Source organism: Nomia melanderi, chromosome 6 (genome assembly GCF_051020985.1).
Source record: "Nomia melanderi isolate GNS246 chromosome 6, iyNomMela1, whole genome shotgun sequence".
In the NCBI taxonomy this organism is placed as follows: Eukaryota; Metazoa; Arthropoda; class Insecta; order Hymenoptera; family Halictidae; genus Nomia; species Nomia melanderi.
The window spans coordinates 18,119,665-18,145,822 of record NC_135004.1 but is presented as its reverse complement, the minus strand read 5'-3'; the positions used below and the strand labels follow the sequence as shown (position 1 = coordinate 18,145,822).

The window sequence follows — 26,158 nt, the reverse complement described above, 5'->3', positions numbered from 1 at the left end:
AATTTATGGCGGTAGAAATTGCTCGACGAGAAGTGGGACTGATGATTAGGACGCCGCGGCTATTGGGGTTTGTGTGTTGGGGCGTGCGCCAACTTGCGCGCCAGCTATTGTTTTACGGTTAAAAATAAACTTATGAAAACCGGCTACAATGTACGGGCATAATAAACAGTGTGCAATTAACTCTTACCCATGGCTGTTACCCGGGCTCGGTTTAATCGAAGGATCGGTCCCGACCAACGCTGCGTTAGCGCCTTAATTCGACCAGTTTCCTGTAACGACCCAATAAGCGCCGAAGATCTACATTCTAATTAACAACTACTCGCTAAGCAGCACACGTAATTACAATTAATGCATCGACAGATTATTGCTTGCGGAAAATTGCGCTAGCTTCGTTTTCTTCGGCTAATCAAGCAGTTTCTTTATCGGAAATTACAGGAAACGGGACATAAGGCATTCAGGTTAAACATCCAATATATAACTCACATAAATAACGTCTGAATATAATATTATACCATGATTACGGAAACAGAATGCATTACTTTATCGAAGATTCTCTCAGCATTGCAAAGTTACACACAGATTAACCCTTTTGCACGCTCGAGTTAATTCGAGCGCGCTAAACAGGCCGAACTGTGAAAATAACAATGTGAAAGCAAAGGAAAAAAATCGTTTTATCGATATTCATCATTTACATGCGATTGCAAGCTATAATACTTATTCAAGAATAAAATATAGCCTTTCTCCATGGAACAAAAGCGCAGTATATCAAAATTGATTCCTTTGGCCGGTTTTTCAACAAAACTGTGTTAAGGGGTTAACCTCCAGCCCAACAGCTTCACGCTTGCTTAACAACCCAACTAAATCCAGTTCCTAAACGCTCTGTCAACCCCCTGATCCCTTCGAACCCTGTCCTCTGATGATTTTCATCGGTGAGTCATCTCCGCGAAGCCGGAGAGTAAAGATTTCATTGAGGACCAACAGCGGTACCAGTCGGTCCGGACGTACTTGACCCGGTACCGGTCCAACCGGGGGCCAAAGAAAGAAAAGGACGCCGCTTCCGCGCGGCTTTCATCGTCGGGACGACGGCGTACCCGTCCGGAATCTTCCCGGGCCGGCGGCGGATCCTCCGCTGGTGGGGAATCGTCCTCTTATTTACCTAGAGCGTATTAGAATGCTTAATAATCGGAACGTCGAGCGAGGCCAGGTGGTGGTGGCTTGACCGACTTTTAAAGAAACCTTTGGGGGGAGTTGGGCGGCAACTTCAGTTAGACATTGGCCTCCGTAAGACGAAGAGTCGGAAAAAAGAGCGGAAGGGTGCGACGAGGAGAGACGTCTTTTCCGAAGGATCGACTGGCTTCCGATCGGCATTCTAACCTTGGATTTCGTTCCTCATCGCACGGGTGAGTATCTGTTTCTCTAACGCCGTTCGGGATTCTCTCCTCGTCGTTGACGTTTCCGTTCCGACCGCCGGCGCGATCTTAACGCCGGCTTCCCGGCATTCCCGACCTTCCACCTGTTCGCTTCCGCTCGAAATAATCGGACCGGATCGACTCGCCTCGCTTAATCCCTTGTCCCGTGATTCCTTTCACGACTGCGATCGATCGAGATACTTTATCGTTGATCCATTGGCAGACCGGATTTCCTGATTCTGGGTCTATGCTTAGGAATGTTAACGATTCATGAACGAGTGACACTCGGATCCGTCGAATTCGAGAACCTTCGAATCTTCCTCTCGACAGTATCACGTTGCTGCGAGAATTCTACAGCAGAGATATATGCTATTAGAAATAATTATCATAGTTCCCACGGTACACTACTATTTCATCATAAACATTCCTATTAGACATCAATCTTCTGTTTCGACTGGACGTTACACTCTCCTCGAGAGTTTTTTGCACTCCAGAGATGACTGTCACCTCTTGACTCGACACATTACAAAGTCTCATATAATCATATAAAATAATCATATAATCATCTTCCTATGACCCGTTGATACGTTCCCTAATTACCACGTCACGTTAAGTTAGCCTCAAAGACTGTCTATCCCCAACAAAGACCTGTCGAGTAAGAGGTCAACGCGGTTCAACCTCTCGTTCTCCGCGAAAACGATCGCCGGCGTGATCTCGCGACCGGAAGCGGCGCATCCCAGCGAGCATACCGTGGCGTACCGTTCCCCGTGACGTGATCGTACGATCGCGACCATGAAAACAATGGGAAGCATGTGCGGTCGTGGACGTGCTTCCCCGTTCGAGTCGCCAAAGCACCGGCTGAGCGCCGCCGCCGCCGCCGCGACTCGTCTTTGACCGTGACCGGGATTTGGGTCAACCGGTCGCCGACTGCCGAGAGCTTCCAGACTCCGCGCGAGCCGCCGCGAGTCCTCGCGCGGATCCAGGAATCGTTGCTCCCTGCTCGAAATGATTGCTACCAGATGATCGGACTGCCGCGTTGTCGTTAACGAGCGTGACACGTGGCCGTATTGTTCCGACGCATCCGACGTGTCCCGCGCTGTTCCGTTAGCTTTCCTGTTGTCCGAAGCAATTTGTACGTTGCTCGGGCTCCTCTCCGCTCGCCGGTGATCCCTCCGACGAATCTGCGCGCGCTCGAAAGTAGGAACCGTGGAGTCTCGAATATCGAAGCTGTAGTGGGACTTATAATCGAATAGTTTAGTTTGAAAGTGGTTTAAGTCTGCTTAAAGAGATTGGAAGACTATTGAAGAGTAAAACGAATGTGTAGAATTGTAGCTATAGTATGGATTAACTTGATTTCTTTGAAAAATGAACTTGATCTACTTGTAATTGTACCGTTTATTTTGAAAGTAGCTTAAGTCTACTTAAAGAGATTGGAAGACTGTTAAAAATAAAGAGATTGCGTAGAATAGTAACTATTGTAACGGTTAACTTGATTTCTTTGGAAATGGACTTAAGCCACTTTCAAAATAAACGGCTCAATTGGTAATGAACATACGGGATTGAAGAGGAAACGGTTCAAGTAGATGCATTATTCTTACGTTCTATTTATTATCGTATTGTGATAATTATATTAGATCTTGTTTCTGTCCATTCGATCCTCTATTTCAGGGAAATCACTCGATTAACCTTTTGCACTGGAGGGCCCTGGCGCAGAGCTGTTTAAAATTGAATTTGACATTTCTTCGACTTGCTGCTAATAGATAAAAATACCTTCGAGTGCAAAAGGTTAATATTAACACTTAACGAAGCAATGGCGCCATATTTTTCTTACCGAGTCCAGTGCCATGTAGATCAACTCGAAATACCTCCGTTAAGGGTTGATATTCATAAACCAATGGTGTTTGCATAGTGATTTTGAAGAGGATTGAATCGAGTCTTTAAAGTTTATTCAGTTTCCCGGTGAAATCCATTCGGAATCGAAGGAAACGTGTCTGGCGAGGCTCTCGCGGAGACAAATGGTGCATATCGGCTCGATCGCGACGCGTTGGTGAATACCAATGCGACCCTATCGCGTCGCCGGTTCCTTTGAACAACACCGAAATCGCGATAGCATGGAAATCCGGGCGTTGATTGCATGACTGCACGGCTTTAACGTGCGCAGCGATGATGGGAATGACGGCCGAGCGGGTATCCGCATGTAGAGCAGTCCTGGCAGACGTTCATCGCATTCTTAATCATTCCTTTGCAGAGGTAACAAGAAAATGCGGCTCTCGGTGGTCTTCGAGTTGTTCCTGATTCTGCTGCTGATCGCGTTCGCTGCTTACGGCAGAGTGATCGGTAATGATACAACATTAATAACATGTACAACTAATAGAATTCATTTTGCTTGAATGCGAGCCTTTCTATTTCTCTGAAATTTCAATCCCGTTAAATCTATTCAGTTTATTTTTAACGTCAATCTTCTTATTCGCCTCAAAGTCAAATTACATTGAAGGAATATCCAAGTATAATTAACAGTGCTTAACCCCTTGCGGTCGAACGCCGTCACAATGGAGACTTCGAGCATTGATATTGAAATTCGACAGCTGCAATACATAATTATATAATAATATTATATGATATATAATTTATTTATTCAGATAACGAGAGATTTTTCTGATATTTAACTTCGATAGGTAACTCGGTCTTTTCATGAAGAAGCTTCGGAAAAGTTTAAAAAATTCTCGTCCGCAAAGGGTTAATTAGCGACACGTTCAAGCAAAATGTTCTCCATTCTGATTACAGCTGATAGTTTGACTGCGGGACGGTAAATACGTAGAGTAGTGAATCCAAGGTTTGTTACAGAACGTAACCAGACCGAAGCTCGATCCATTAGCAGCGGCAATGGTTCCAGGCAGGGTAACATTGGTATATCGACGCTGTCCTTGAAACAGGCGACTGATAATGTCAACAGATATTGCACCTGCAACGAGAACATCTGCAACTGCTGCCGGGACTTCCATATACCGTTAGTGCAACTACAGGGGCCAGGTAATTAATCTGCGACTGAATTCCCGGTAATAGAACGCGGCTGTTAGAAAGCATAACAACTCGAAGGATGCGTCCGCGTTGCATTACACTTGCTCCTTCACCTGTCGAATCTGGAGTAAACAGATCGGACGCGCTCTTTCGTTTCCAGGATGCGCGTCTCTGCAGTATCTGCAGGACGACAACTTGGCGGTTCAGCTCAGCTTCGGCGAGAACATTTTGACCAGCACCATCGTCAATGGTAAATATTCTTTCGATTGTCTGTAGAATTCTGTTCTATAGACGTTCTGTTATAGATTCTGTTCTGTGCTATAGAATTCTGTCTAAAATTTTCACTCGATACTCTTTCAACGATCAATGACTAATAGCTGAGATTCTAATAGATTATTAGAACACAAATTGCAGGTGGTTTCGAAGTCTACCACTTTGTATGAGCTTATTAATAAGCAAAATTTACCCTCTGCACTCGGAAGTTTTTCACTAGAAATATTTTAACGTTTTCCGATGACATAAAATCGTTATTTTGTGAAACTCAGTCGACGAGAAATCACGCGTACATTGAGGGACAAAGCGATTTTATTTGAATATTTCTCGAAACGATGCATTACAGGGAATATAATGTTAAATTTCAAATTTCATAGTTTCACTGTACGACATCAAGTGGTGAGTGAAAATCACCTCTCGAGTGCAAAGGGTTAACAGGCTTCCGGTAGGTAAAGCGAGAATTATCAAACGGTTCTGACTCCCCCATCGCGCTCGGAAAGTTCGACTTTCCGACTTTCACCGAGCACGTGTGACGCAAAGGCGAACACGTTCCGTCGGCTGGAGGTGTGCCGCGTTGGAAAAAATCAATTTCTCTTCGAAATGTACAGCCCGGATGATACGCGGCGCGTCAGCGCGAAAATATTCATAACGCATAGGCGTCGCCGGGCTGGTGCGCGCGTCAAGGTGAAAGTTCCGCATAAATTAATTCGTCCGGAGGAATGTGTTTTCCAAAAGGTCAAGTTTGCCCGGCTAATAACAGGCTCGGTCTAATCGATTCCTATCCCGTCCTCTTCAGGGAAGAGTCCCAAGCCGGTGTGCGTCCCGTTGCCAGGAGGATTCACCAAATTCTGCGGCAGGATTTACTCCATTAAACGCGAGGCGAAGAACCACTTCAAGGCTTGCCTCGGATTGGAGCTGCAATCCGCGACGGAACTGGAAGCCAGTCTGCGTGTCAGCTGCTTCAGGTGATTAGCGAACTAATTTCAATCGGTATCAGTGTGCCTTTAGCTCCCTGATGAAGCCAGCTGCAATGCTGGCGAAGCGTTGGGATAAAATTCCTGCTCTCTCCCGAAAGCCAGAAATCGAGATTACGTATCAGTCGTATTAAATCGGTAGTTCTGGTGTTAAGTCGGTTAAATTTATTCTATAATGTGAGCTAATTTTGACGGTACCAACGAGAAGAGCCCATTTGAATTCGTAACGATCCGACTTTCGATATCGAGACAGTACGAAGGTTGACCAATATCAACATTAAGAGAATATTAGCAATCGAATCGACTTCTCTTTCAGATTCGGTCCCGATGGCCTGAAACTGCGTCCAGCGGAGCCACTGCCAATCGTCGACACAGAAGTCGCGGAGGCAGAGGACGACGACGACGACTTCTTCGGTCTAGGCTCCGACGAGGACGACGACGAGGACGAGGACGCTGAGGACGCCGACAGCGCCGACGCGAATTCGCCGTTGACCAACTCCGTCCCGAATTCCTCGGCCGAGGAGGAGGACGACGAGGACGACGACGACGTCCTCGGGTTCGGAGCGTTGCTGGACATCATCACCGGAGAGGACGAGACCACCACGAAGAGGCCGAAGGTCACCACGTCCGCCCCTCTCCTGCAGTTCACGATCCCGATCCTGACGAAGCCCACGTCGATCGCGCCGTTGGAGACCCACGAGGTGCCGTCGCTCCAGCAGAGCGTCGGCCAAGACAGCGACGAGGACGAGGACACTCAGTCGCAGGCGGTCGACGACGAGGACACCACGGAAGAAGACTCCGACGAGTTCTCCGTCACCGAGCCGACAGCCAACGAATCCCTGGAGATCGTCACCGAGGCGTCGAACAAAGTGCTGGCGTACGCGAAGCCGGGAAAATTCCCGACGAAGAAGGTGACGGCAGGAGCCAACAAGAAGAAGCCCAGCCTGACGAGCGCCAGCGTCAACGCGATCGAGAACGAGACCGACCAGAAGAGGAAGCCTCCGAAGAAACCGGTGAAGCCGGACGACGACGACGACGACATCCTGGGCGGAGACTTGGTCGACGACGACGACGACGACGACGACGACGAGGAGCTACTGGACGATGATGATGATGATGATGACGAGAAGGAAGACAGCGACGAGGACGCGGACGAGGACGAGAAGGACGACGAGACGGAGCACGAGAACCTCGACGACGAAGACGAGAAGGCCGAGGACATCGAGGACCTCGACGACGACGACGACGACGACGCGGAGGATGCTATGATCAGCGCGCTGGTCTACGACGAGAAGGAGGACGCGAAGAAGAGGAAAGTGAAGAAGAACCACGAGACCGAGGAGACCGATGACGATGACTCGGACTACGGACTCGGCCTCTCCGGACTCCTCGCCAGGAGCAGGAACGCCAGAAGCAGTCGTCGGAGCAAGGTCATGAGGCTTTGAGCTCGCGTCGTTCGCATGCCGGTCATTGGACAATCGAGACTCCCTAGATCGGTCGGTTGGCCAAGATTCGAGTTTCGTCGAGTCGACGGATCCGTTGACTGGATTAACCCTTTATGACTTGGATAATCGTTGTTAGGTCTCGTGTCTTCCGACTGTTCGAGTAACGTAAATGATAACTATCAATGCGCTTTGCAATTAATTTGAGCACACGGGTTTTCATTAGGTTAAGTGGGATTTCGTTGGAAATAATCCGAGGATATTCGATTCACGGTGTCTTGGTAAAAGTGATACGTTAAAGTAGCTTCAGGTTGTAAAGGGTTAACGAACGTTGGAGACTGATGATTACTTTCTTTTCTTTGTCGAATGTCGCTGGTAACGTGTGACCTTGTCGCGGGAGGTTCAATGGGTGATCGTTGAGAAGTAGGAGAAGGATTGGGTATTTCACTTGAGTATAGTGAATACTGTTGCAATCATTGGTTGAACTGGTGAGAAAAATCATTTTAACCAGTGTTATCGATGTGCATGGGAAGGACGTTCGAAGCGTAACACGAAGAATCAGTAATGATCAGACGAGTCGCGAACGCTGTCCGCGACATCAGCCATATCGAAGTTGCTCGATTAGTGTAATATTACTTAAGGCGCACTTATTTATATGTATTTAATTAATTTATTGAAACTGTAATTAAACGATTGAAATAAACGTGTACTTTCACAGAGGCTGTTTTCTTTAGCTGGGCGCAGTCACGGGAGAATCCTGATCACTGTAATGATTTCACAACGCGTCGTCAGATTTTGCACTGAGATTCTTTGAGAGTAAAAGACTTACGAAAAAAATGAGATCAATTAAACTCGAATAGAATGAACCGATTTTAATGCATCGTTTAATCGTACTCGAATAGTACAATTCGCGTTGCAGCAACGATAAGTTAATTAGTTTTAATGAATCAATTTTACAACGCGTGTTCTACATCTTACTTGTCGTAATTTCATTTTTATTAGAACACGAAAAATACCTGCGACAAGGGACTCTCGGAACGCAAATATCGCCGCGTAGGATCACTTCGGCTTCAAACTTGCTTTCTATCGAAAGCTTATGCATAATTAATGAGGACGGAGACGTCGTAAAGCGATTGGACCTCAGCCCAATTTCAGTCTTCGCCGAGAACCGACCGGTATCAGACGTTTCTCCTCAACAACGATGTTGGCCAAAGTGTCGTGCGTTTTCGTGTTGCTTCTCGCTGTGCAGGACACCTGCGCCGCTACGTCTCCCGGTAAAAAGGATAGCACTGGTAACGAATCCTTCTTATTATTAAATTTCCTTTATTACGTAACAGTTGTTTACACGTAAATGTTAAGTACGTTGTCGATATTCCTTAGCTTCCGGAGTAAACAGTTAATATTCACGTTCCTTTTAATCGTCGAAGTGCTAACTATCGTTGTGTATGAAGTTTTCTTATTTTTTTGTTAATTTACTACCATTTCCGAAACGGGATCACGAGATATCTTGTCAAATAAAATGAGAATTTTATTTCAATACCATTTTCAAATCTGATACAGCTTCGCGAAACGACGATGAAAGCGTAAGGTTCTTTTTTCGTAAATTTCCATACTTTTATTCAACAGATCTCTCGAAATACAATTCCTTCTACTACAACCCGGAAACTGGAGTCGGCCTGATGCCGTCGCTGGAGGATAACAGCAGAGATCCTTTGTCGACCAAGATCTCGTTCCGAGGACTGCCCTGCGAGTGCGACGGATTCGAGTGCTCCTGCTGTGCCGGCGTCAACATGACGTTAATCGACTTCAATCGTCGCGCGTGCATAAAATTCACCTTCGTCCCCGTCGATTCTGCTATCCGTATGACGCTGAACATGAACGAGAGAGAGATCTATGCGTCTACGGTATCCAGTAAGTGGCTGTTTCCGAACAAATAGAAAGTTCAGGGTATTCCCTAGCACAAAGATATTACAGGACGGTTCATTAGTATTTCAAACATTTCGATGTTATTATATTTTCCATTAAAATAATACCAACAGGTGCAATGAATAAATTATGAGACTCAGAAGCCAATATTGCACCAGTTAGAGAAACTACCCTAAAATTACTCGATTTTCCGCACATCCAAATTTTGCGCTGAGGAAAATAAAAGATCGAAGAAGTGTTATAGCGTTTCTAATTTTCGGAATACTGAAATTAGTTGCAGTTGCTGATAGATCAGAAAGCAACCTAGTGCTAATTTTCTCAATTTTTATTCTCCTGACAATGGCTTCCAAGCGACTCGAATTACGCAGACATCCGAAGTCATCGCAGATTCGTTTGATTTCGTTGAAATTCTATTCCTATTATCGTTTCAGTCAAAAACCCTCCGCCATTGTGCGTTCCGATGCCCTACCTGCCCTTCGTCGGCTTCTGCATTCGTTTCTTCGAGATGTTCATGGACGGTAGAAATCTCCACGCATGCATCGACTTAGAAACTCGCATCGTTGGAACGCCGATCCTGATCTTGCACTTCAATTGCGTGAAAGTGGGCGTCGACGGTGTCTCTTGGGCGCAAATCGGGAACGAAACCAATTCAACGACTGTGGAGATGCACGCGATTATAGAGGAACCGGAAGTCTACGACGACGTCGACTTCGAGCAGCAGGATCTCGAGGCCTACGCGAACTACACGTCGACGCTCAGCCCTGAAGACGAAGCGGAGATCGGCCAGCTGAAATTGTGATCGTCGCGACCAGTTGTTCTTCGTCTGACGAATTTCACATAATCTTTACTGAAATTAAATCGTTAACTGATATTTATTTGGACGGTGCGCATAGCTGTGCAAAGAGCTTGGGCGCAAGGATTCTTGTAGACGATGTGTATATATTTAAGACTATTTATATTTATGCATTATATTTATACATTATTTATGCATCGCGATAGGGTACCTGGAATTGTTATTAAATATTGCCTTTGTAATGTGTGTACGAATCATTGAACTTGACGTTGATCATTGAGGAACCTCTAACCCTTTGCACTCGAAAATATTTTTCTCAAATATTCATTACTTTCTGATGGAATATCAATACGTTTTACGACTAACAAAGAAATACCTTGCATAAATTAAGTAACAGAACTATTTTATTTCGATGTTCCATGTGTTGCAATATAAAAATTTAATATTGAATTCTAAATTTTATCATTTTCATGAGTTAATGTCGGCGTTTCGCTGAGATGAAACTTCCATGTTTGGAATACTAAGTTGCAAAGAAATGATTGAACCACTTGAACAGCAAGAAATCTGTACAAAGTTTCCTTATTCTCTATTACTTAGGCGTTAAGTAAGCCCCACCAATCATTAATTGAATATTTAATACTGTAACGTAAACACACTCGTTAGTACACAAGTACACAAGGTTAATACATTCATGGATACGATCCAATATAGAAAGTGTAGTCAAACGTCCGGATAAATAAACAAAACTCCACAGGAACCGGTCCGAGCCATCCCAACGAAATCTACTTTCGATCTCCCGGGGTGAGCAGCCCGCCGTTTCTTTTTCCTTAATCCGGCGCCGAGGAGGATTTACTAGATGATCAAATGCAGGTGAACAGCTCCAGCCGAACCTAAATTTCTCCGCAAAACGGGGTCAGGGCAAAGATATCCGTTAACCGGCCAGTCGGGTTTCGATCGTTCGTCGAAGATGTCCTCTCGCAGCGACTAACTTCGCGCTCGAACTATGAGGATCCGTTTCTTGCTCTTCTTCGTCTTTTTAACCGTCCAAAGATCCGCGCAAAGGATCGACAGGGAAGGTACCGCGGCCAGAGAAGGTGGACCGGAGGATTCCTCGAACGATGCACTTTCGATCGAGGATCCGAAGCGCGCGGAGGAGTCGAGGGACTCGCTGAGGCAAGCGATCAATTCCACGAGTCCCAGCACTCAGGTGACGGCGACCAGGCAAGGTCCTTGCCAGTGCGGCGGAGGCGTCTGCGGATGTTGCTCCAGGATTCTGTTCGACACCTGGAAGCAGAAGGCATGCGTGAACGTGACCTATGACCCGGACGAGTTCAGCTTCACCGCGAAAATCTCGATGAACGACAGAGTCCTGTACACGAGAACAGTGTCCGGTAGGTTGGTCAATCGTCTACCGATTTAGCCGATGTCCACGTGGCGTTGCTTGTTAACACGTTGCATACTAGTCTTGATGCTTTCACGGCCTGGAATATTATTACACTCATTTTTGGCTTTCGGGTGAGAGCCGTGTCCAATAGGAATATTTTCCCAACGTTTCGCCGGCATTGCAGCTGGCTTCATCAGGGGGCTAAAGGCACACTGATACTTTAGCTCCCTAATGACCTAATCACCAGTGGCTGACATGGCGCTTAACGTGTTAAGCGACTGATATAGAATTTAGCTTCATGTTTTGAAGGTTTCGTATCTTTCGAAGGATCTTCGTTGAGGGTGAACGCTTAAGGATATTAACACAATCCCGGCTGATTCGATGAAAATTCATTTCCATAGAATAAAACGATGGACCTCTGCGAATGACCAATGTTTCAGGGAAGAATCCTCGACCGATCTGCGTGCCGGTGCCACGACTGCCGATAGTCAAAGCTTGCGTCAGGTTCTACAATATCTATTTTCAAGGGAGGAACATTCATCTGTGCGTGAACATGGAAGGGAGATTCAGAGAGACCACCTTGTTCAAGGTCAGTCCTCTAGATCAGCGAGCTTTCAAGCTGTTCGTTTGCGATTTAGTTTGTTTAAATATTTGGAAATATTCTTATTTATAGGTCGGACTGGACTGCATCAGGTTCGGCTCGAACGGTTTAGCTTTGGTAAAGCCGGAAGACGGCGGTGGAGTGGGTCAAGTGGAGTTTCTACCAGGCGACGACGACGATGACGACGATTATGACTACGATGACGAGGACAACGAGGATGACGACGATGACGACGACGACGACGATGACGACGACTATTTGTGAGAAACACCTGGAACTCCTTTCGCGTCGCGTGGATTTGGCAGAGGAATCGTGTAGAACCAGTGCCATTCACGCGATGACAATGTTTATTTATTGTATCATTGTTCTGTACAGATGAATCATGCGATAGCTGTATTATTTATTGTTACACTTGGATAGCTCGACGCTCGGTACCGTTTCAGTCTATTGACACCATTGCGCAACACGCGTTGCGGAGGAAATAGGCGAATAAAATATGCTGAACAGATGCAGTTGAAAGTTTTTTTTTTGTAACTCCATCGGCATCCTGTGTATTCTGTAGGGAAATCAGCGACCCGAAAACAGATCTGACAGTATTGTTCGCTGGAACAGCGGTTGCCAGTGCCGCTGCGATCGCGAGCGATGCGACTTGTATGGGTAATCGAGTTCTGAGCGCACCGCGGCAAAAACGTGGATTGTAATACGTCCAGCATGAATTCTAGAATACGCGGTGTCCTGATTTCGCTGTGCGTCCATTTCCTCTTTCACTGGTCCGCGGCCATCGGAGAAGAAAGTTGGTGTTTTTCTGTCCGTTTCCTTGAATCGCGATTCACTCGATTTTCTCGGATGAAACGTCTCATTTGCGCGTTGTCGAATGTGCGACAGGATTCCCAGCGGCGAGAGGATTCCTGCCGTACAAGACGGTGACGAGCATTCGGGAATACTGCAGCTGCCCGACGCCGTACAGGTGTTCCTGCTGCCAGGTTGTTACCCTTTTTCACAGCAAGTCTCAGAAGAATCGTGAGTTCATGGAAGTTCGATTATCCTTTCAGCGATGATTTCCGCGGTTGATTCTTACCGAGATCTTCCTTGGTTTCCACAGTGTGCATCAACTTCGTCTACCAAGGGAACGGGATACAAATCGACGCGACGCTGAACTTGAGTAACATCAAATCGAGGAAAGTTACGGGTAACGGTGACGTTATTCGGTAGAACGCGAGCTTTAGAAACTGATCTCGTTGGTTTGCAGATTATGGACCTCTGAAGTTCTGCATCAACGTGCCGGGATGCGTCTTCTCGTCTACCTGCGTGAACGTTGTGGAACTTAATCAATTTTCCAGGTACCATTTTTATGCTTGAACAGCGCCGAGTGCATTGTAGTAAGTTTCGTTTGTTTAAGATCGGTAACGGCTTGCCTGCGACTGGATATCTACACGAAGAAACGAATATGGCAAATAAATTACGATTGCGTCAGCATATCAACGGAACCGCCGACTACTGCTGCTAGTAGCACTACTAAAAAGATGAATGCGACTACTTCAGGATCTGGAACGGTCACGATGACTACTCGAATGACTATGTCCAGTGGTCAGACAACGATGTCCAGTACTCAGACAACGAAGTCCAGCAGTCAGACAACGAGTATGACAACTACGACGACCACGTCGACGATGGCACCGCCTAAAGTGGAAACGGAGGAGACGACGTCGGATGTAGAAGTGATAACGGTTCCAGGAACTGGATCGACGACGGTTATAGACATAGATTAATTAATTTATACCTATTAACTAGCATATGCAACCATTACTGTGTAATAAGTTACATCAGACAGTTGAAGGAACTGAGTTACATGGAAGTAATCTCTGGGAGAAAGTTAATTAAGAAATTCATAAGTCATTCCATTTTTATGAAGATGATATTTATTAAATGCAGATTAGTATAAACAAGAAATTATCTCTTTCTTTCGTATTTCCATTTATATACTGGTGCAGAAGTTTTTGTACCTTTGCGTATTAATTTTGGTTTAGTGACCTTTCTGTCTTTAAGTGCCCTCTGCATTTCTAATTTTTCTTGTACAATGGTTAATTCCCGTTCTCTATTGATTCTTTTTTCCAACTCTTTATAGGACATGTGCTTTTGCTGTTCTATTTTATTTAATGTTTTCTCATCGATTTCTGGCAGTTTCATGTCCTTTAATCTACTCAATTTTGGCCTGTTTGTACGTCTAGATAGCAATGCCGGATGTGTGTCCAATCTTTCTGCTAGATCAAAGTTTTTCATTTCTTCTTTGCCATCCAGGAAGAATATGTGGTCATTTGGAACCTCATTTACAGCATCGATCATATGCAACTGACTTTGAATCTTATCTATTTTCTTGGCTTCTATGTTTCTTTTGTATGCAACATAACGAATATCTTGAGTCTCCATCAACTGTATTTGATCTGGAGTAGAAGTATCATCTTTCCTTTTCTCTTTATGCACTCCATCCTCGATTTTAGAGTTAATCATATGAAAATAAAATTCATCTGGATTTTTATTAAGGGCACGTTTACGTAGAAGCTTTAATGTTTTTTGTTTTCCTTGGTAGTCTTTAGCTCTTGCGATGTAGTCCTTCTTTTTTTCTAAAATACCCAAGTGTTGGCGAGACTCAGGCTGATGTCTCTCTCTATGAGTTTTCTGCGACGATTTCGCTGCTTTTTTCCACGAAGACATGTTTGTCTAAAAGAAGTTCATTAAGTCAACAAACAAATTAACAAGTTAAACAATATTATAATCTGACATATCGTACCAAAATATGAATTCTTCGCAAACAAACAGCTGCAACGGACTAATGTAAATACTCAACCACTGAAAACCATAACCTCACTTCAAGTAAAATTCTAAAACATGTAAATGCGCCATCAAACGACAAACGTAGGAAACCAGTCTACAGATTACGTTCCATGATGTTCATTAGCGCTCCTCAAGTTCATCCCAACACAGCTGCAATACAAATATATTATATATCAATCAATTTTTGCCCATTTTTCCTTTTCCCTCTTTCACAATTTTTCATATAAATCTCTCCCTTGTAGAACATGCCCTCAGAAATTATTAATTAATAATTCACTACAAACCTTAAAATAAAAATCTTTAATTAATAATTCACTAAAAATATAATCGAAATTTTTATCGTAATAATACATATTCTAATATTACTCATAAATTAACACAGAAATAGCGAATTCACATCTGCGTAATACCGGTTGCATTCCGTCAGGGGCATTCACGCAGGCGTGACAGCGGCCGTCAATGCTATAGCGATTTCTACAGGGCAAAATCGAGCGTTTTCCCTATCCCCATAATGTGTAAGACAAGGACAGAGCGACTGTGCGACAAGGACAGAGAGAGAAATCCCGGTGCCACCATCTTTTGGAAAGCATCTCATAAGTCCCTGCTCCTTACGCGTGAAGCATGATGCGCAAGGAGGTATCCGACAAGGACAGACTTATGTGTTTCATGGTGTAAGACAAGGATAGAGATAAAATTGGTGCCATCTAGCGTCAACGGTTCTGACTACATATTTTCGATTAAGCACGACAAGGACAGATATCGATGAAAAATTCATTAATAACTCCACTCCTTGTAAGGGTTCATTAACATTTTCGACTAGAGAATGTAGAGTAGATCTTCAGCTATTTTCTCATAGTACTTTTAGCAAGATTTTGCTTCGCATTATTTATTAATGATTTTTTGAACCATCGTATTCTAAGGTAACTAAAATCTTTTTGACAGGTCCCTGGTGAGTTATTAATTTTCTATCTTTATAGAGGCAGTTGGTAAACTTTTGTAAGTGGAGAAATTAAAATAAACTTTCTATATATTATTTATTTACAATGTTCACTAAATTATGTTGGAATATTTTATCGACTAACTATGACAGGTTGTTTCTAACTGACTATTTATAACAAGAATATCACGGATATTAACAAAAGAATTTAAAATATATAGTAAAATAATTTCTAATAAAAAACAGAAATTGTCTTTATCTATAGTAGGTAACGGTATTACCGACAGAGTAGCTACACCTTGTGTACTCCCACGTCGGTAACATTTGTCTACCAGTTTGAGCGTTTTGCCACGGATGGCGCCACATAAGAAAAAGGGTTGCGCTATCTAGCGGTAAAAAAGCATACTAATTCTCTAGTAGCTTGGGTGTTTTATTGTAGATGGCGTTAATTTGGCGGGAAACTTGACAAATTTTGAATTTGCGTTGTAATTAGTAAACGTTGTTAAAGTCGTGTCTTTAGTGGTGTATGTACTTATCCATTTCCTTTTGTGTAATTATTTATACAAGCATATGACACAGGCAGCAGAGAAAGAGTGCTGAATGCAATGCTCGTTGTCAAGTTTCGATAAATACTTGTACCAGAAATGAAGTATGTAACTAATTAGATTTCTATTAAAAAGCCTAGAATCTTGAATTATTAATAATGCCGAATGCGACATGGAAATAAACGACGTACTACTTAGTTATACTTAAAGAAAATTCTTTGAATATTATTTAAAATTTTAAAGGTCCATAATGATAGAATAGGATGCAAAGTAAAATTAGAAATGGCAACAGTAAATAAAGAAGAAGCTGTTTTTCTTTCAAAATATCTTATTCCACATTCTTCGCTGAAACATTTCCAGTTTTGTATAAAGTAATTGAGAAATGATGAATTGAAGTGATATTCGGTAATATTAAAACGTTGAGAACACAAAGTTGCAATATATATATAATATATATATATGGTACTTAAGAGTTACTTGTATGAAAAAGTCAGGTTTATTTAATCGCAATAATGAATACCATATAACTTTCGATCGTTGTACTACAATTAGATTGCGCTAACAGTTAAAAAAATTATTGGGACTTATTTTGAACAATACACGAATCTTTGAAGAAATATGGATATGTCAGAAACGTGTTCTGCGTGCTTTCTTTCTCAATGATATGAGTCACACGTGTGGTATGTTACTATAAATAACTTATATTAACGCGTAAATGTACATACTTTGTTTCAAAAATCACATATGTATGAAAAATTATAAATTATGTTCTGAAACTATTCAATTCACACTCTTTGTCTTTGATTGTATTACTAATTCAGGACACCTTGATACCCCAGCAATTAAAAAATATTGTAAATGTTTCTTCTTGTATCTTATAGAAATGATAAGTGGAACAAGGTTCCAAATTTCATTAGTGAGGAAATTACAATGCAGCTGTTATAAAAATAAACCTGTATACATATATCGTTGTATATGTATTCATTTTTTTTTTTATACATAAAATATATTTCTATGTACTTTTAGTGAGTATATATGTATCTACATCTAACTATGGCATGCGATGTCGTGTTTTAATAGCCGTTAAAAAATGTGTGCGTAACTTTTATCTTCTGAAAATTCGTGGCCACAATTTCTGTTACCATAAGTTAGTAATCACTGTCAGTGAACACACTGTCGATAGGTAGATATAAATTACATACTGAAGGAGAATGCTCTGATGTTGTAAAAGGAAAGGGAACATACGAAACAATAAAGACATTGTTTAACTCGAATGGCTTTGAAATATAAAGAATTATACGAATTCGCGAAGAACTATAAAGATCGAAATTTTTGCGTTATTATCATTTCAGAAATAGTTGTATAGGAATTTATATACCTCTATCGTATTTGCATCTATAAATATGATATTCCACTGTCCGTTCATGATATGCGATAACAAACAACTCATCACCTCAAAAACAATAAATTCAGGCACATTGAAAATATATTACATATTATTTGTTCAATACTTAAACTTAGGGTATCTAAAAATTTCAGCAACACCATACATATTTAATTCGTTGCATGGTTGATAATAAAAATGCCTCTTTCTCGTATTGAGTCATATTTGTAAAACCTATATAAAACAATGATCGTATCTAAAATTTAATAATACTTACTCTTCTAATTAAAAATTCTTTAACAAATTCCGATACAACGAGTAAAGTCCCGCAAAAGCGTTCTTTCATCTCTTCGTCATGTTTCCTTAACATTAACGTTACATTTTTGGTCCATTGAATATTGCTATCTCTTCGGTTTCCAACTAGTCGTATATCAGCAATAACGAAGATCCGAAAGTATCTTCGATTTCATAACAAACATAAAAATTTAAAAAAAGCGTCATTAGAGTCGCCAAGTACTGCGTAAGCGTCGCAATCTTTTAACTGTCATAGAGTGCTAGTAAAATAGTAACAGTACTATGCACTATATAGAAACGTTTGCGATTCTTCCATCTTTGTTGTCTCGAAACATTTAACAAAGATAAAAAGCTCACGCTAAGCAAGCTCGTCCGTACACTGTTTCCTTTCTTCCTCGACTCGCTGGCGAGTACGATTAAACGCTTCAGTTTTTAAGAAATCCACTGTCTTGTACACCGTCGTATTTGGCGGTGACTGAGTTGGTGGTAAACTTGAAGATGTGAAGCTCTCCGTTGCTTCTAAATCAAGGTCCAAGTATTGTAGAACAACGAGGCGCCGATTCGAAGCAGGAATGAAAGTATTTTGATCTTGATAGTAATATATCTGGAAGTTTAAAGTAAAGCTTTTAATAAAGAACGATGAAACACCCAGTATGTACAGTATATCAGATATACACTACAAACCTCTTCTTTATCATCGAAAGCGTTGTTATCTTCGTCTGATGTTGACTGATGTCGATTCGAATGCACATGAGTCGGCGGTGTTGGACTAGGGGCTGCTCTAATTCTTCCTCTTCCAGGTGGAGAAGCCAATTGCAAAGGTCCTGAAACATCATTGAATTTCGATTAAACATTCTTTGAAAGGAAATTATATGTTACTCGCGAATATGCATACCTTCTACGGGAGATTTGTTTAAAGGTGGTTTGAGCTTTCTGTTAATACTCGGTGGTTCAGCAGGAGAGTGTTCCGCGGAGCTCGTCTCCAGAACTGGCATTGTTGGTCCTGGAGAAGGTTCGTTGCTAATAATTGATGTAGAATCGCTAGTCTTTCTTCCCGGCTTCAATTCACGGTACACGACCGGTGGTGGCGGAGCCGCAGTCGTTGGTACAGAATTGTCTCGAACCAGAGGACTCGGTAAATTAGAGTACGTAGCTGTTGCTGAACTTTCTGAACGAGGACTGGACGGTTCCTCCTCTTGAAAGTCATAACGGAACACACGCGCTTCTTCCACGCTGCTAGGCGCAGCGTTCGAGTAGAAATGTTTAGACGATTGCTCGATCGCGGCTGGGTCGGGTGCTTGTCCGGGTTGGTGAGATCTTGGAAAATCGTACGATTCGTCGGTGATTATCGCAGTCGCAGGTGTCGATGGTGCAGGAGTGGCCGGTGTTGTAGGCTTCGAACTTTCAGTTGCACCGTCTAAATTTAAATAATTATGACCAGGATTTTCAGGTAACATATGCGGAGGTTTCGGTGGTCTAGGAGGTGCTGGTAACTTTTCCACGGCAGGAGGTACAGCGGAATCAACGATCCCCAGCTTGCCGAATCGTTTTCTGACGCTCCAAGATCCAATTTCAGCGTCGCTTGAACCTTGCGGTTGTTTGGATTCACCTGATACAGATTTAATGAATTACAGTTTCACCGAAAAACAGAGGACGCGTTAGCGAATAATTACCTGATGAAGGTAACGTGTCCCAGTTGACACTAGGCACGGGAGCAGTCCATTCGTCGTCGGTGAACACGCTTTCCGCGTCGGTTGTTGTAGGAGATCTAGGAGGAGACGGTGCTAGTCGCCTTGGGGCATCGTAATGTTCTGGTCCTTGACCAAGAGTCGAATTAAGAGAGCTAGTGTCGTTTAAACGACGACCAGAAATGCATTCGCTGATGGGAATGTAGGGGCCAGAGATAGTGCTAGTGGGTGAAATAGGTGGGGACTCTTGAGTTTCAAACTGGAACACTGAAAAGAATATTATAATCTTACAGGGAAAGTTTGAATAAAATAATTCTTAAAGAATATATGCAGTAATAATATATACTTTGACATTGCTGTTCTTCGTCTTGTGTGTATGCTTTCAAGCCGCATACTTGACACACTGCATCTACCCACTTATTCATATCAGCTTCACTTTCTGCCACTAAATAATATGTCCTTTTTGGTGTTTTAACATTGAACATGTATTGATACTTTTGTTTCCTGTTCTCGAATCTCAGTCCTGCATCTACCTGCATACGCGTACAGATGATTGTTACAAGCGAGTGAGCAAAATCCAATGACCGCTTAATAGTAAACAATTACCTGTTCACACTGATCAAGATCAATACAACCTTTCAGCTTCCTGCAACGTTTATCCGTAAAGTATTCCAAAAAGTATTGACCTGGTAGTTCTCCACTATGTCGAAGAGTAAACCACCTTTTTCTCCATCGCTAAAAACAAACAAGAATCATAAACAAATTGAAAACATAGTAGCCAAGAAGCATTATAACCCGGACACTGTACTGCTCGACAAAGAAATCACGAAAAACGTTATCGCTCGGAGCCAGTGAACAGAATAACACAAGATTCGAGGTTAGAATTCGTGGGATCTCGACGAAGAATCGCAGTCACGATGGTTTTGACAACCGTTCAAGAACGTAAACAATGGAAATTTCATGAACGGATAGAATTGCCCGTTTGCCATGATTCTATGGGATACTGACCGCTCGCCAAAGTTTCGTGGGTGGCGATTTAATGAGCCACCCTTCGTGCACTATCTCCTGGCTGGTTTTGTGCACCTCCATTCCTATCCGCAGTCGGCCACGAACCTTTTAATAATCGTGCATTGTTACGGAGTGCGTGGAACCACCGACAACAAGGATGGCACGCTGCTCGTTCATTTATCTATTTTTGGACGGCGCAGCAGCGATCCCACAGATACACCGACCGTCTAGCAATCTCACCAAGACGAAGACGATGCGCAAGACTAACACAACGACAATGAGTTCCCATCACTAACTCGGCATCATCAATGACAAACACCCTCCGAGAAGCCCAGCGAGGAATTAAAGAGGAACACTGAGGCGAGAGACGGTGACACGAAAGAGAGACGGGTCCGACTATCGTGCCTCCATTACCACCACCATCTTGGCCACGCGTGCCAAGCCATGTCAAGCATCGTGGATGACACACGCTTCTCTCGGGCTGTGCCCGCTGTTCGGATGGGCAAATAGCCACGCATCATTATTCCGTATCGAGCACTGAATCATTATTCCATGCCCAGTTGCAGCTCTCGTTACGAAAATCTCTCTGAATTCTCCTACACTTAACCTGTTACATACAGTATAGAAGGTTCCCGTATCCGAGATACCTTCATTTTTCTATTCGTTACAGTACTCTTTCCATGCACTTCGTCAAGGCTCCCTCTATTCGTCATTGTTATCGTTCAGCTGTGCTCGATGCTAGGTAAAACATTCTTTTAAGTAACAAACAATAAATTCTCTATTTCATTCGAGTCCCATGCTATTCGAGGGATATTCAGAATAGTTCGAACTTTACCTTGAAACATTTCTCTGTAACTTCGCTCCTTTTTTAGGTGAAACAAATCAAGGTGTACTCTATTATTTTCGCTCGACGTTAATTCCATCGATACGAGAGGCGAGGCTCGGAAAGTTACTCGATTAACAGGTTAAAAGCGAACCAGAACGACGCGTCGTCGTCTCTCGATCCAAGCAAACAGCGCAACCGCGCGTACCAGTTGAAAGTGTTCCGATTCAACGCGGAACAAAGAAATTCCTGGGTAGACATCGGCGTTCGACGCCGACGCCGATAAATAACAGAATGTTCGGTCTTGCTGTCAGGAGCGGGCGAAAATAGATTTCGCGGATTATCGAATGCCCTTTCGAATGCTGTATCCGCGAATGTTTCGCAACCGTTGCAGCTGGCTCCGTCAGGGGTCAAACGATAGGCTGATAACGATCAGTGCGGTGACACGCGAAAGCTTCAACAATGAGAACTGCGTAACGCTGCATCGCGAGAGCCTTAAATCTTTATCGGGAGAATCGCACGGGCGAACTTCTCTCTTATAGCGTACCATTACTTTCTCGCAAATCGCGCTAGCGATATTCAGGTTACGCACAGTCGCTAGGCATTCCAGATATTTCAATCAGCCAATGCACTCTGACGAGGAGAGCTTGTCCGAGTGTTGTGCTCACCGCTGCACGAACCTTCGGCAGACTAGTAACAGCGTTTAGACTATTACCATCAGTGTTAACGCGTTGAACGCCGCACAATATCATAGAGCAAAATACGCGAAACGGGAGAGTACAATATTAAATCGTTTCATCGAATTGCGTTATTATTGCACGCTGATCTTGCTCAATGCCACCGCGTTCGGTAGCATTGTTTTAATTGAAATGAATTACAGTAATTCGATTTGGTTGGGGGTCACTGAGATTGCGAACCATTCAACGTGTTAATGCGATTGTCTTCCGAAGGCTAAACGTACTCTTAGATCTTATGCATTTGTAACGAGTAATAGTGTGTTAATGAACATTTGATGGACTTTTCATTTTATTTTTAGATAGACGAAATCTGAAGTAGGAAACGTAAGTTTCTAAGTATATTCTAGCTACCGAAGAGACGGAAAGGTTTGGTATTTAACGAACAATTGAAACGAGTAATTAGAAATTAATTGAAACGTGTGCAGATCTATAGTCGCTATTGATATGTTGTAAGTTTTCAGTAACTGGCACTCGAGAGGTGGTGTTGGAAGAATTGGATCGAGGAGTATCACGATTTGCCAAGGGCCAATTAAACAGAGTTACATCCGGCCGTTTCCCATTATCAATCACGGTATATTTTGGCCGCATATAAAGGAAGAATGCGGTTGCCAGAAATAAATTCCGTGTTTCCTCGGTGGATTGCGGCCAGGCAAGCGATGCCTCATTTTCCCGTTTTTAATGACCGATCGTCCGGAAGGGTGAAAACAGGATTGCGCCGTTAGACGTCAGCAATCGTCGTTGAAATACGAAATCACGAAGGTTTATACGCGTCGCCCCACGGCCACGAATTAACGAAGGACAGGCAAAGCGCGGAACGCGCCGCGGTTAATTTGCAATTCAATGCTTAACGCGGTAGACGCCGATCGATATTTGAACCTAGCCTTCACTCGCGATTAGCGATGTTCTTTTATAGCGTGTACTCCTTAACGAGGAAAAGCGGCGTCGTAAAACGTTGGATTTCTGGAAATACCGTTGTTTCGATAGCGACGTCGACGAATGACTCCACCGAATGGCTGCAATCACGCGTATTACTCATCTTAAGGCTTCAGGCGATCGCTCTGGTGCCACATATTCTTAGCAGTCGCTACAAGTATCCTAGTATCATAGAAAAACCGATGAAACTCGAATAATTGTAACGAACTTCCTTGAAATTGAACGAAGAAATGAATGACCTTTGCAGCAACCAAACACACACACGCACACTCTATAGTCGAATAATCCATAAATTGTTTATTAAATATTTTTCGTTTGTTTTCTATACAATTCCGTTACGAGGGCAATAATCGGTGTCGCAAACCAGTCGCTAGAACGGAACGCGCGTCGGTTATGGGGTCGGTACAAACTTCGCGAGCGAAATCCTCCGGACACGGGGGGGGGGGGGGGGAGCGGTTTTCGATCCCGCGCGGATCAACGTTCATTTTACATAAATAATTCGGCGCGGCCCAACAAATGGAATGTGTTCTATCGCTGTCTCGGCGCGTGGCCGCGCCGATTATGGTACAAAAGGAGCCGCGGAGATAATCTTTACAGGACGATCACAACTCTTGTCGGAACATTCATATAAAAACGAAAAGATTCGATATACAGAGAGCGGGCCGGCGAATCCGTGGTCCACGGCCGCGAGCGGGGTGTGATTCCTCGATCAAAAATAAGTGGAAACGGTGAAATCATTACCCGGCTTTATTTTCGGACGAGGAGTCATGAGATCGTGTTCGGCCGTGCCACGTATTACGGGAACACCCATTAATTTATCCTTTGGACGAAATATTGCACCGCTTAACGTACTTGAAACATTCCTCGCCGCTGGTCGCGGCGGATACTCTCTTCCAAGCAGTAAGCGCACCACCACCCTCTCACCAACTTTTAGAAAAAACTCTTCCTCTTCTCACAGCTCGCTATTTGCTACAACGATCTATACACGTCTATACATTGAGCCTTCCTCGACGGAGGTGCGGTCCTCCGCGACGTTAATTATACAGTCCGTCCCGGTAATCGCGATGCTACGAGAAAGGGGTTGATCCCTCGTGCGAAAGTAACCTCGACGCGTATAATAAAATTAGTTCGCGCGGCCCTCCGTTCCTGCTAGGTATCCACGATCAAAATTTCTTTGCTGTTCTGCTTTTTCTTCGATTAACCTTGATGATCCACGATGTATCTATACGGTCGAAGTATTATTAACATTAGAACTACCGGATGGGTCGGAGCGGATACGTTTCTCACAATGATCGAAGAAATAATTGGCGCTGGTCTGATGAATCGCTAGAGAAATTCATTCGGTGATAGCTCAGTTACAAGTCAATTAAACTCTTAATAGACGCACTCGAATGCAAAAGATCCCGAACAAAATCAGGTCGTGGGTAACTCGAAAAAGATTGAACGAGCGGTATGGTGCTCGATAAACGAGAAACTGGTTGGATCGAAAGAATCAGAGGACGCGTGTGCATGGGATATTCGATATTAGACTTTCCACGGTACATTCGAAGACCGTCGAGACATGAATCTTGCGAACGAATCTCGTTTCGCGTTCTCCGTTGACTTTCGCGGAAAGAATCATCCCCTATTCGGTTGCGCCACGATCGCCGGGGCACTCTGCATTGTTCGGTACACGTGTGTCGCACGTGAGTACAATATGTTTACAGAGTACGCGTATGCATATGTAAATCTGTCGTATGAACGTGCGTGTAGGTCAACGGGGGGACTCTGAACTTCCTCCTTTTGTCATTCGTCCCGTGTATCGCGTCCACCGAGGATTCGTCGTCGCGACAGACGCTGATAAAACGAGGCAATCTCGGCGCGGACTTCGGCCGACGATGATCGAGGGGACCCTCCGGAAAATCGGTGGAAATTTTTTCATTTCCGGCTCGTCGCTCGCCGGTGATCGCACTGACTATAGCCGCGATCTCGCTCCGAGCTTCGACGAATCCTCGCGCGCGCGGCAACAGAAAGAAACGATATCTGTACATCGTGGGCTATTACTTTCAATTGACAATAGTCTCCACGTACGCGGCGCGAGTAGAGAATTCGAGGAAACAAGATGAACATTGTTGAGACTCGCGAGAAGAATTTATAACGAAACCTCACAGACGAACGAAATTTCTAGGACCTAAATAGTTCGACAGGCTTATCGCATGTAACTTTCTGCGATTGAACACGACGAAATTGTGAAGCTTAAAATTCAATGTTAAATTTAGTATAACGTGTCAACAAGTGAGACACTGAAATAAAATAATTCCACTCCTTAATTTACGCTACATTTCTCTGCGTACCAGTAGAAAATACCGTCGATCTCGTCGAGGAATAATGAACATCCGCAACGAGGAACATTAGAAAGGGGTGAAACGAAATATTATTGGAAAGTGACGTGGTAGGTATCAAAACGCGATGTAGCGGAACAGATTAATTTCCGATGTATGCATAATAAAGTTCAACGTGGGCTGGGAACAACCTGGCTCCGCCTTTTACCCGACATTCCGTCATTCGACGGTTAATCGACCGTGCGAACCGAAACCGAGCATTGTCAATCGAAAGCGAACAGGCAACGTTACACGAGCGCAATTCCTTCGAGGCGTCCGTTCCTCGTCTCACGGGCCACGGGGAAAATCGGGGATCGATCGTGAACGGGGGATGATCGACTTGGCAGATCGGCGAGCAACACGTTGGCCGCGAACGAGGTGTCTGAGAGAACGCACAGGTACAATGTCTGGGTATTCAAATGTTCATACGTAAACTTTATTTCGTCAGATTTCTCATGTTGCGTTAATGGTACGGTATGTATAAATATATACACATATATGTATAACTCTTACGTGTCGGTGTTTCTTTTGTTTTCTTTCTTTCGTTTACGTTGTTACATTACAAGCTGCAATCGGTTAAGAGATTAGTTTTTTTTTGTTTCACTTACGACCTAAGGAAAAGGAGACACGGCGAACACAACCGGAATAAATAGAGAGGTGTGTGGGTGGTTTGGGCCTGGGTGGGCGAAGGGGGGGTCGGCGGAAAACGGAAGCGAAACGCGTCGCGCCGTGCTCGTCGCGTGTTCCGGTCTCGGCTCGTTTTTTTCGGGTCGCTGTGTGCCGGCGACGGGGAACGG

General features: G+C 43.7%; 6 protein-coding genes across 6 annotated transcripts; 4 read left to right on the top strand and 2 right to left on the bottom strand.

Moving 5' to 3' along the window:
* Positions 1 to 1,334: 1,334 nt before the first annotated feature.
* LOC116430212 (uncharacterized) lies at positions 1,335 to 7,774 on the top strand. Its single transcript, XM_076368123.1, has 6 exons — positions 1,335 to 1,400; positions 3,658 to 3,746; positions 4,254 to 4,439; positions 4,588 to 4,677; positions 5,497 to 5,665; positions 5,991 to 7,774. The coding sequence occupies exons 2-6, from the start codon at positions 3,671 to 3,673 to the stop codon at positions 7,117 to 7,119; spliced, it is 1,650 nt and encodes a 549-aa protein (XP_076224238.1). The 5' UTR covers positions 1,335 to 1,400; positions 3,658 to 3,670; the 3' UTR covers positions 7,120 to 7,774.
* A 520-nt stretch (positions 7,775 to 8,294) lies between these two features.
* On the top strand, positions 8,295 to 9,946 carry LOC116430211 (uncharacterized). The gene is made up of 3 exons (XM_031984018.2): positions 8,295 to 8,408; positions 8,743 to 9,027; positions 9,474 to 9,946. Exons 1-3 carry the CDS (start codon positions 8,318 to 8,320, stop codon positions 9,839 to 9,841), a joined length of 744 nt encoding a protein of 247 aa, XP_031839878.1. The 5' UTR covers positions 8,295 to 8,317; the 3' UTR covers positions 9,842 to 9,946.
* Positions 9,947 to 10,621: 675 nt separating this feature from the next.
* Positions 10,622 to 12,084, top strand: LOC116430210 (uncharacterized). The gene is made up of 3 exons (XM_031984017.2): positions 10,622 to 11,226; positions 11,660 to 11,808; positions 11,893 to 12,084. Exons 1-3 carry the CDS (start codon positions 10,839 to 10,841, stop codon positions 12,082 to 12,084), a joined length of 729 nt encoding a protein of 242 aa, XP_031839877.1. The 5' UTR covers positions 10,622 to 10,838.
* Positions 12,085 to 12,531: 447 nt separating this feature from the next.
* Positions 12,532 to 13,589, top strand: LOC116430120 (uncharacterized). The gene is given in 5 exon segments (XM_076368845.1): positions 12,532 to 12,613; positions 12,706 to 12,840; positions 12,923 to 13,009; positions 13,070 to 13,162; positions 13,165 to 13,589. Coding segments are annotated over 5 exon segments (822 nt in total).
* Positions 13,590 to 13,722: 133 nt separating this feature from the next.
* Positions 13,723 to 15,090, bottom strand: LOC116430121 (putative U3 small nucleolar RNA-associated protein 11). Its single transcript, XM_031983809.2, has 3 exons — positions 14,937 to 15,090; positions 14,609 to 14,802; positions 13,723 to 14,538 (listed from the first exon to the last, which is right to left on the bottom strand). The coding sequence occupies exon 3, from the start codon at positions 14,530 to 14,532 to the stop codon at positions 13,771 to 13,773; it is 762 nt and encodes a 253-aa protein (XP_031839669.1). The 5' UTR covers positions 14,533 to 14,538; positions 14,609 to 14,802; positions 14,937 to 15,090; the 3' UTR covers positions 13,723 to 13,770.
* A 1,365-nt stretch (positions 15,091 to 16,455) lies between these two features.
* Positions 16,456 to 20,660, bottom strand: dos (daughter of sevenless). The gene is made up of 7 exons (XM_031983753.2): positions 20,509 to 20,660; positions 20,107 to 20,235; positions 19,847 to 20,033; positions 19,486 to 19,767; positions 18,708 to 19,421; positions 18,497 to 18,636; positions 16,456 to 18,416 (listed from the first exon to the last, which is right to left on the bottom strand). The coding sequence occupies exons 1-7, from the start codon at positions 20,587 to 20,589 to the stop codon at positions 18,171 to 18,173; spliced, it is 1,779 nt and encodes a 592-aa protein (XP_031839613.1). The 5' UTR covers positions 20,590 to 20,660; the 3' UTR covers positions 16,456 to 18,170.
* Between the last annotated feature and the right edge of the window lie 5,498 nt (positions 20,661 to 26,158).

What these genes read in the sequence shown, in the direction of transcription:
- LOC116430121 (XM_031983809.2), bottom strand. Translation starts at nt 14,532, where the DNA reads ATGTCTTCGTGGAAAAAAGCAGCGAAATCGTCGCAGAAAACTCATAGA.
- LOC116430210 (XM_031984017.2), top strand. Translation starts at nt 10,839, where the DNA reads ATGAGGATCCGTTTCTTGCTCTTCTTCGTCTTTTTAACCGTCCAAAGA. An exon ending in GTACACGAGAACAGTGTCCG is followed by an intron (nt 11,227 to 11,659) that starts GTAGGTTGGTCA and finishes CCAATGTTTCAG; the next exon opens with GGAAGAATCCTCGACCGATC. An exon ending in GAGAGACCACCTTGTTCAAG is followed by an intron (nt 11,809 to 11,892) that starts GTCAGTCCTCTA and finishes TCTTATTTATAG; the next exon opens with GTCGGACTGGACTGCATCAG.
- dos (XM_031983753.2), bottom strand. Translation starts at nt 20,589, where the DNA reads ATGGAGGTGCACAAAACCAGCCAGGAGATAGTGCACGAAGGGTGGCTC. An exon ending in ATCTTGATCAGTGTGAACAG is followed by an intron (nt 20,034 to 20,106) that starts GTAATTGTTTAC and finishes ACGCGTATGCAG; the next exon opens with GTAGATGCAGGACTGAGATT. An exon ending in CGAAGAACAGCAATGTCAAA is followed by an intron (nt 19,768 to 19,846) that starts GTATATATTATT and finishes TATTCTTTTCAG; the next exon opens with TGTTCCAGTTTGAAACTCAA.
- LOC116430212 (XM_076368123.1), top strand. Translation starts at nt 3,671, where the DNA reads ATGCGGCTCTCGGTGGTCTTCGAGTTGTTCCTGATTCTGCTGCTGATC. An exon ending in GACCAGCACCATCGTCAATG is followed by an intron (nt 4,678 to 5,496) that starts GTAAATATTCTT and finishes CGTCCTCTTCAG; the next exon opens with GGAAGAGTCCCAAGCCGGTG. An exon ending in CTGCGTGTCAGCTGCTTCAG is followed by an intron (nt 5,666 to 5,990) that starts GTGATTAGCGAA and finishes CTTCTCTTTCAG; the next exon opens with ATTCGGTCCCGATGGCCTGA.
- LOC116430211 (XM_031984018.2), top strand. Translation starts at nt 8,318, where the DNA reads ATGTTGGCCAAAGTGTCGTGCGTTTTCGTGTTGCTTCTCGCTGTGCAG. An exon ending in CGGTAAAAAGGATAGCACTG is followed by an intron (nt 8,409 to 8,742) that starts GTAACGAATCCT and finishes TTTATTCAACAG; the next exon opens with ATCTCTCGAAATACAATTCC. An exon ending in CTATGCGTCTACGGTATCCA is followed by an intron (nt 9,028 to 9,473) that starts GTAAGTGGCTGT and finishes TTATCGTTTCAG; the next exon opens with TCAAAAACCCTCCGCCATTG.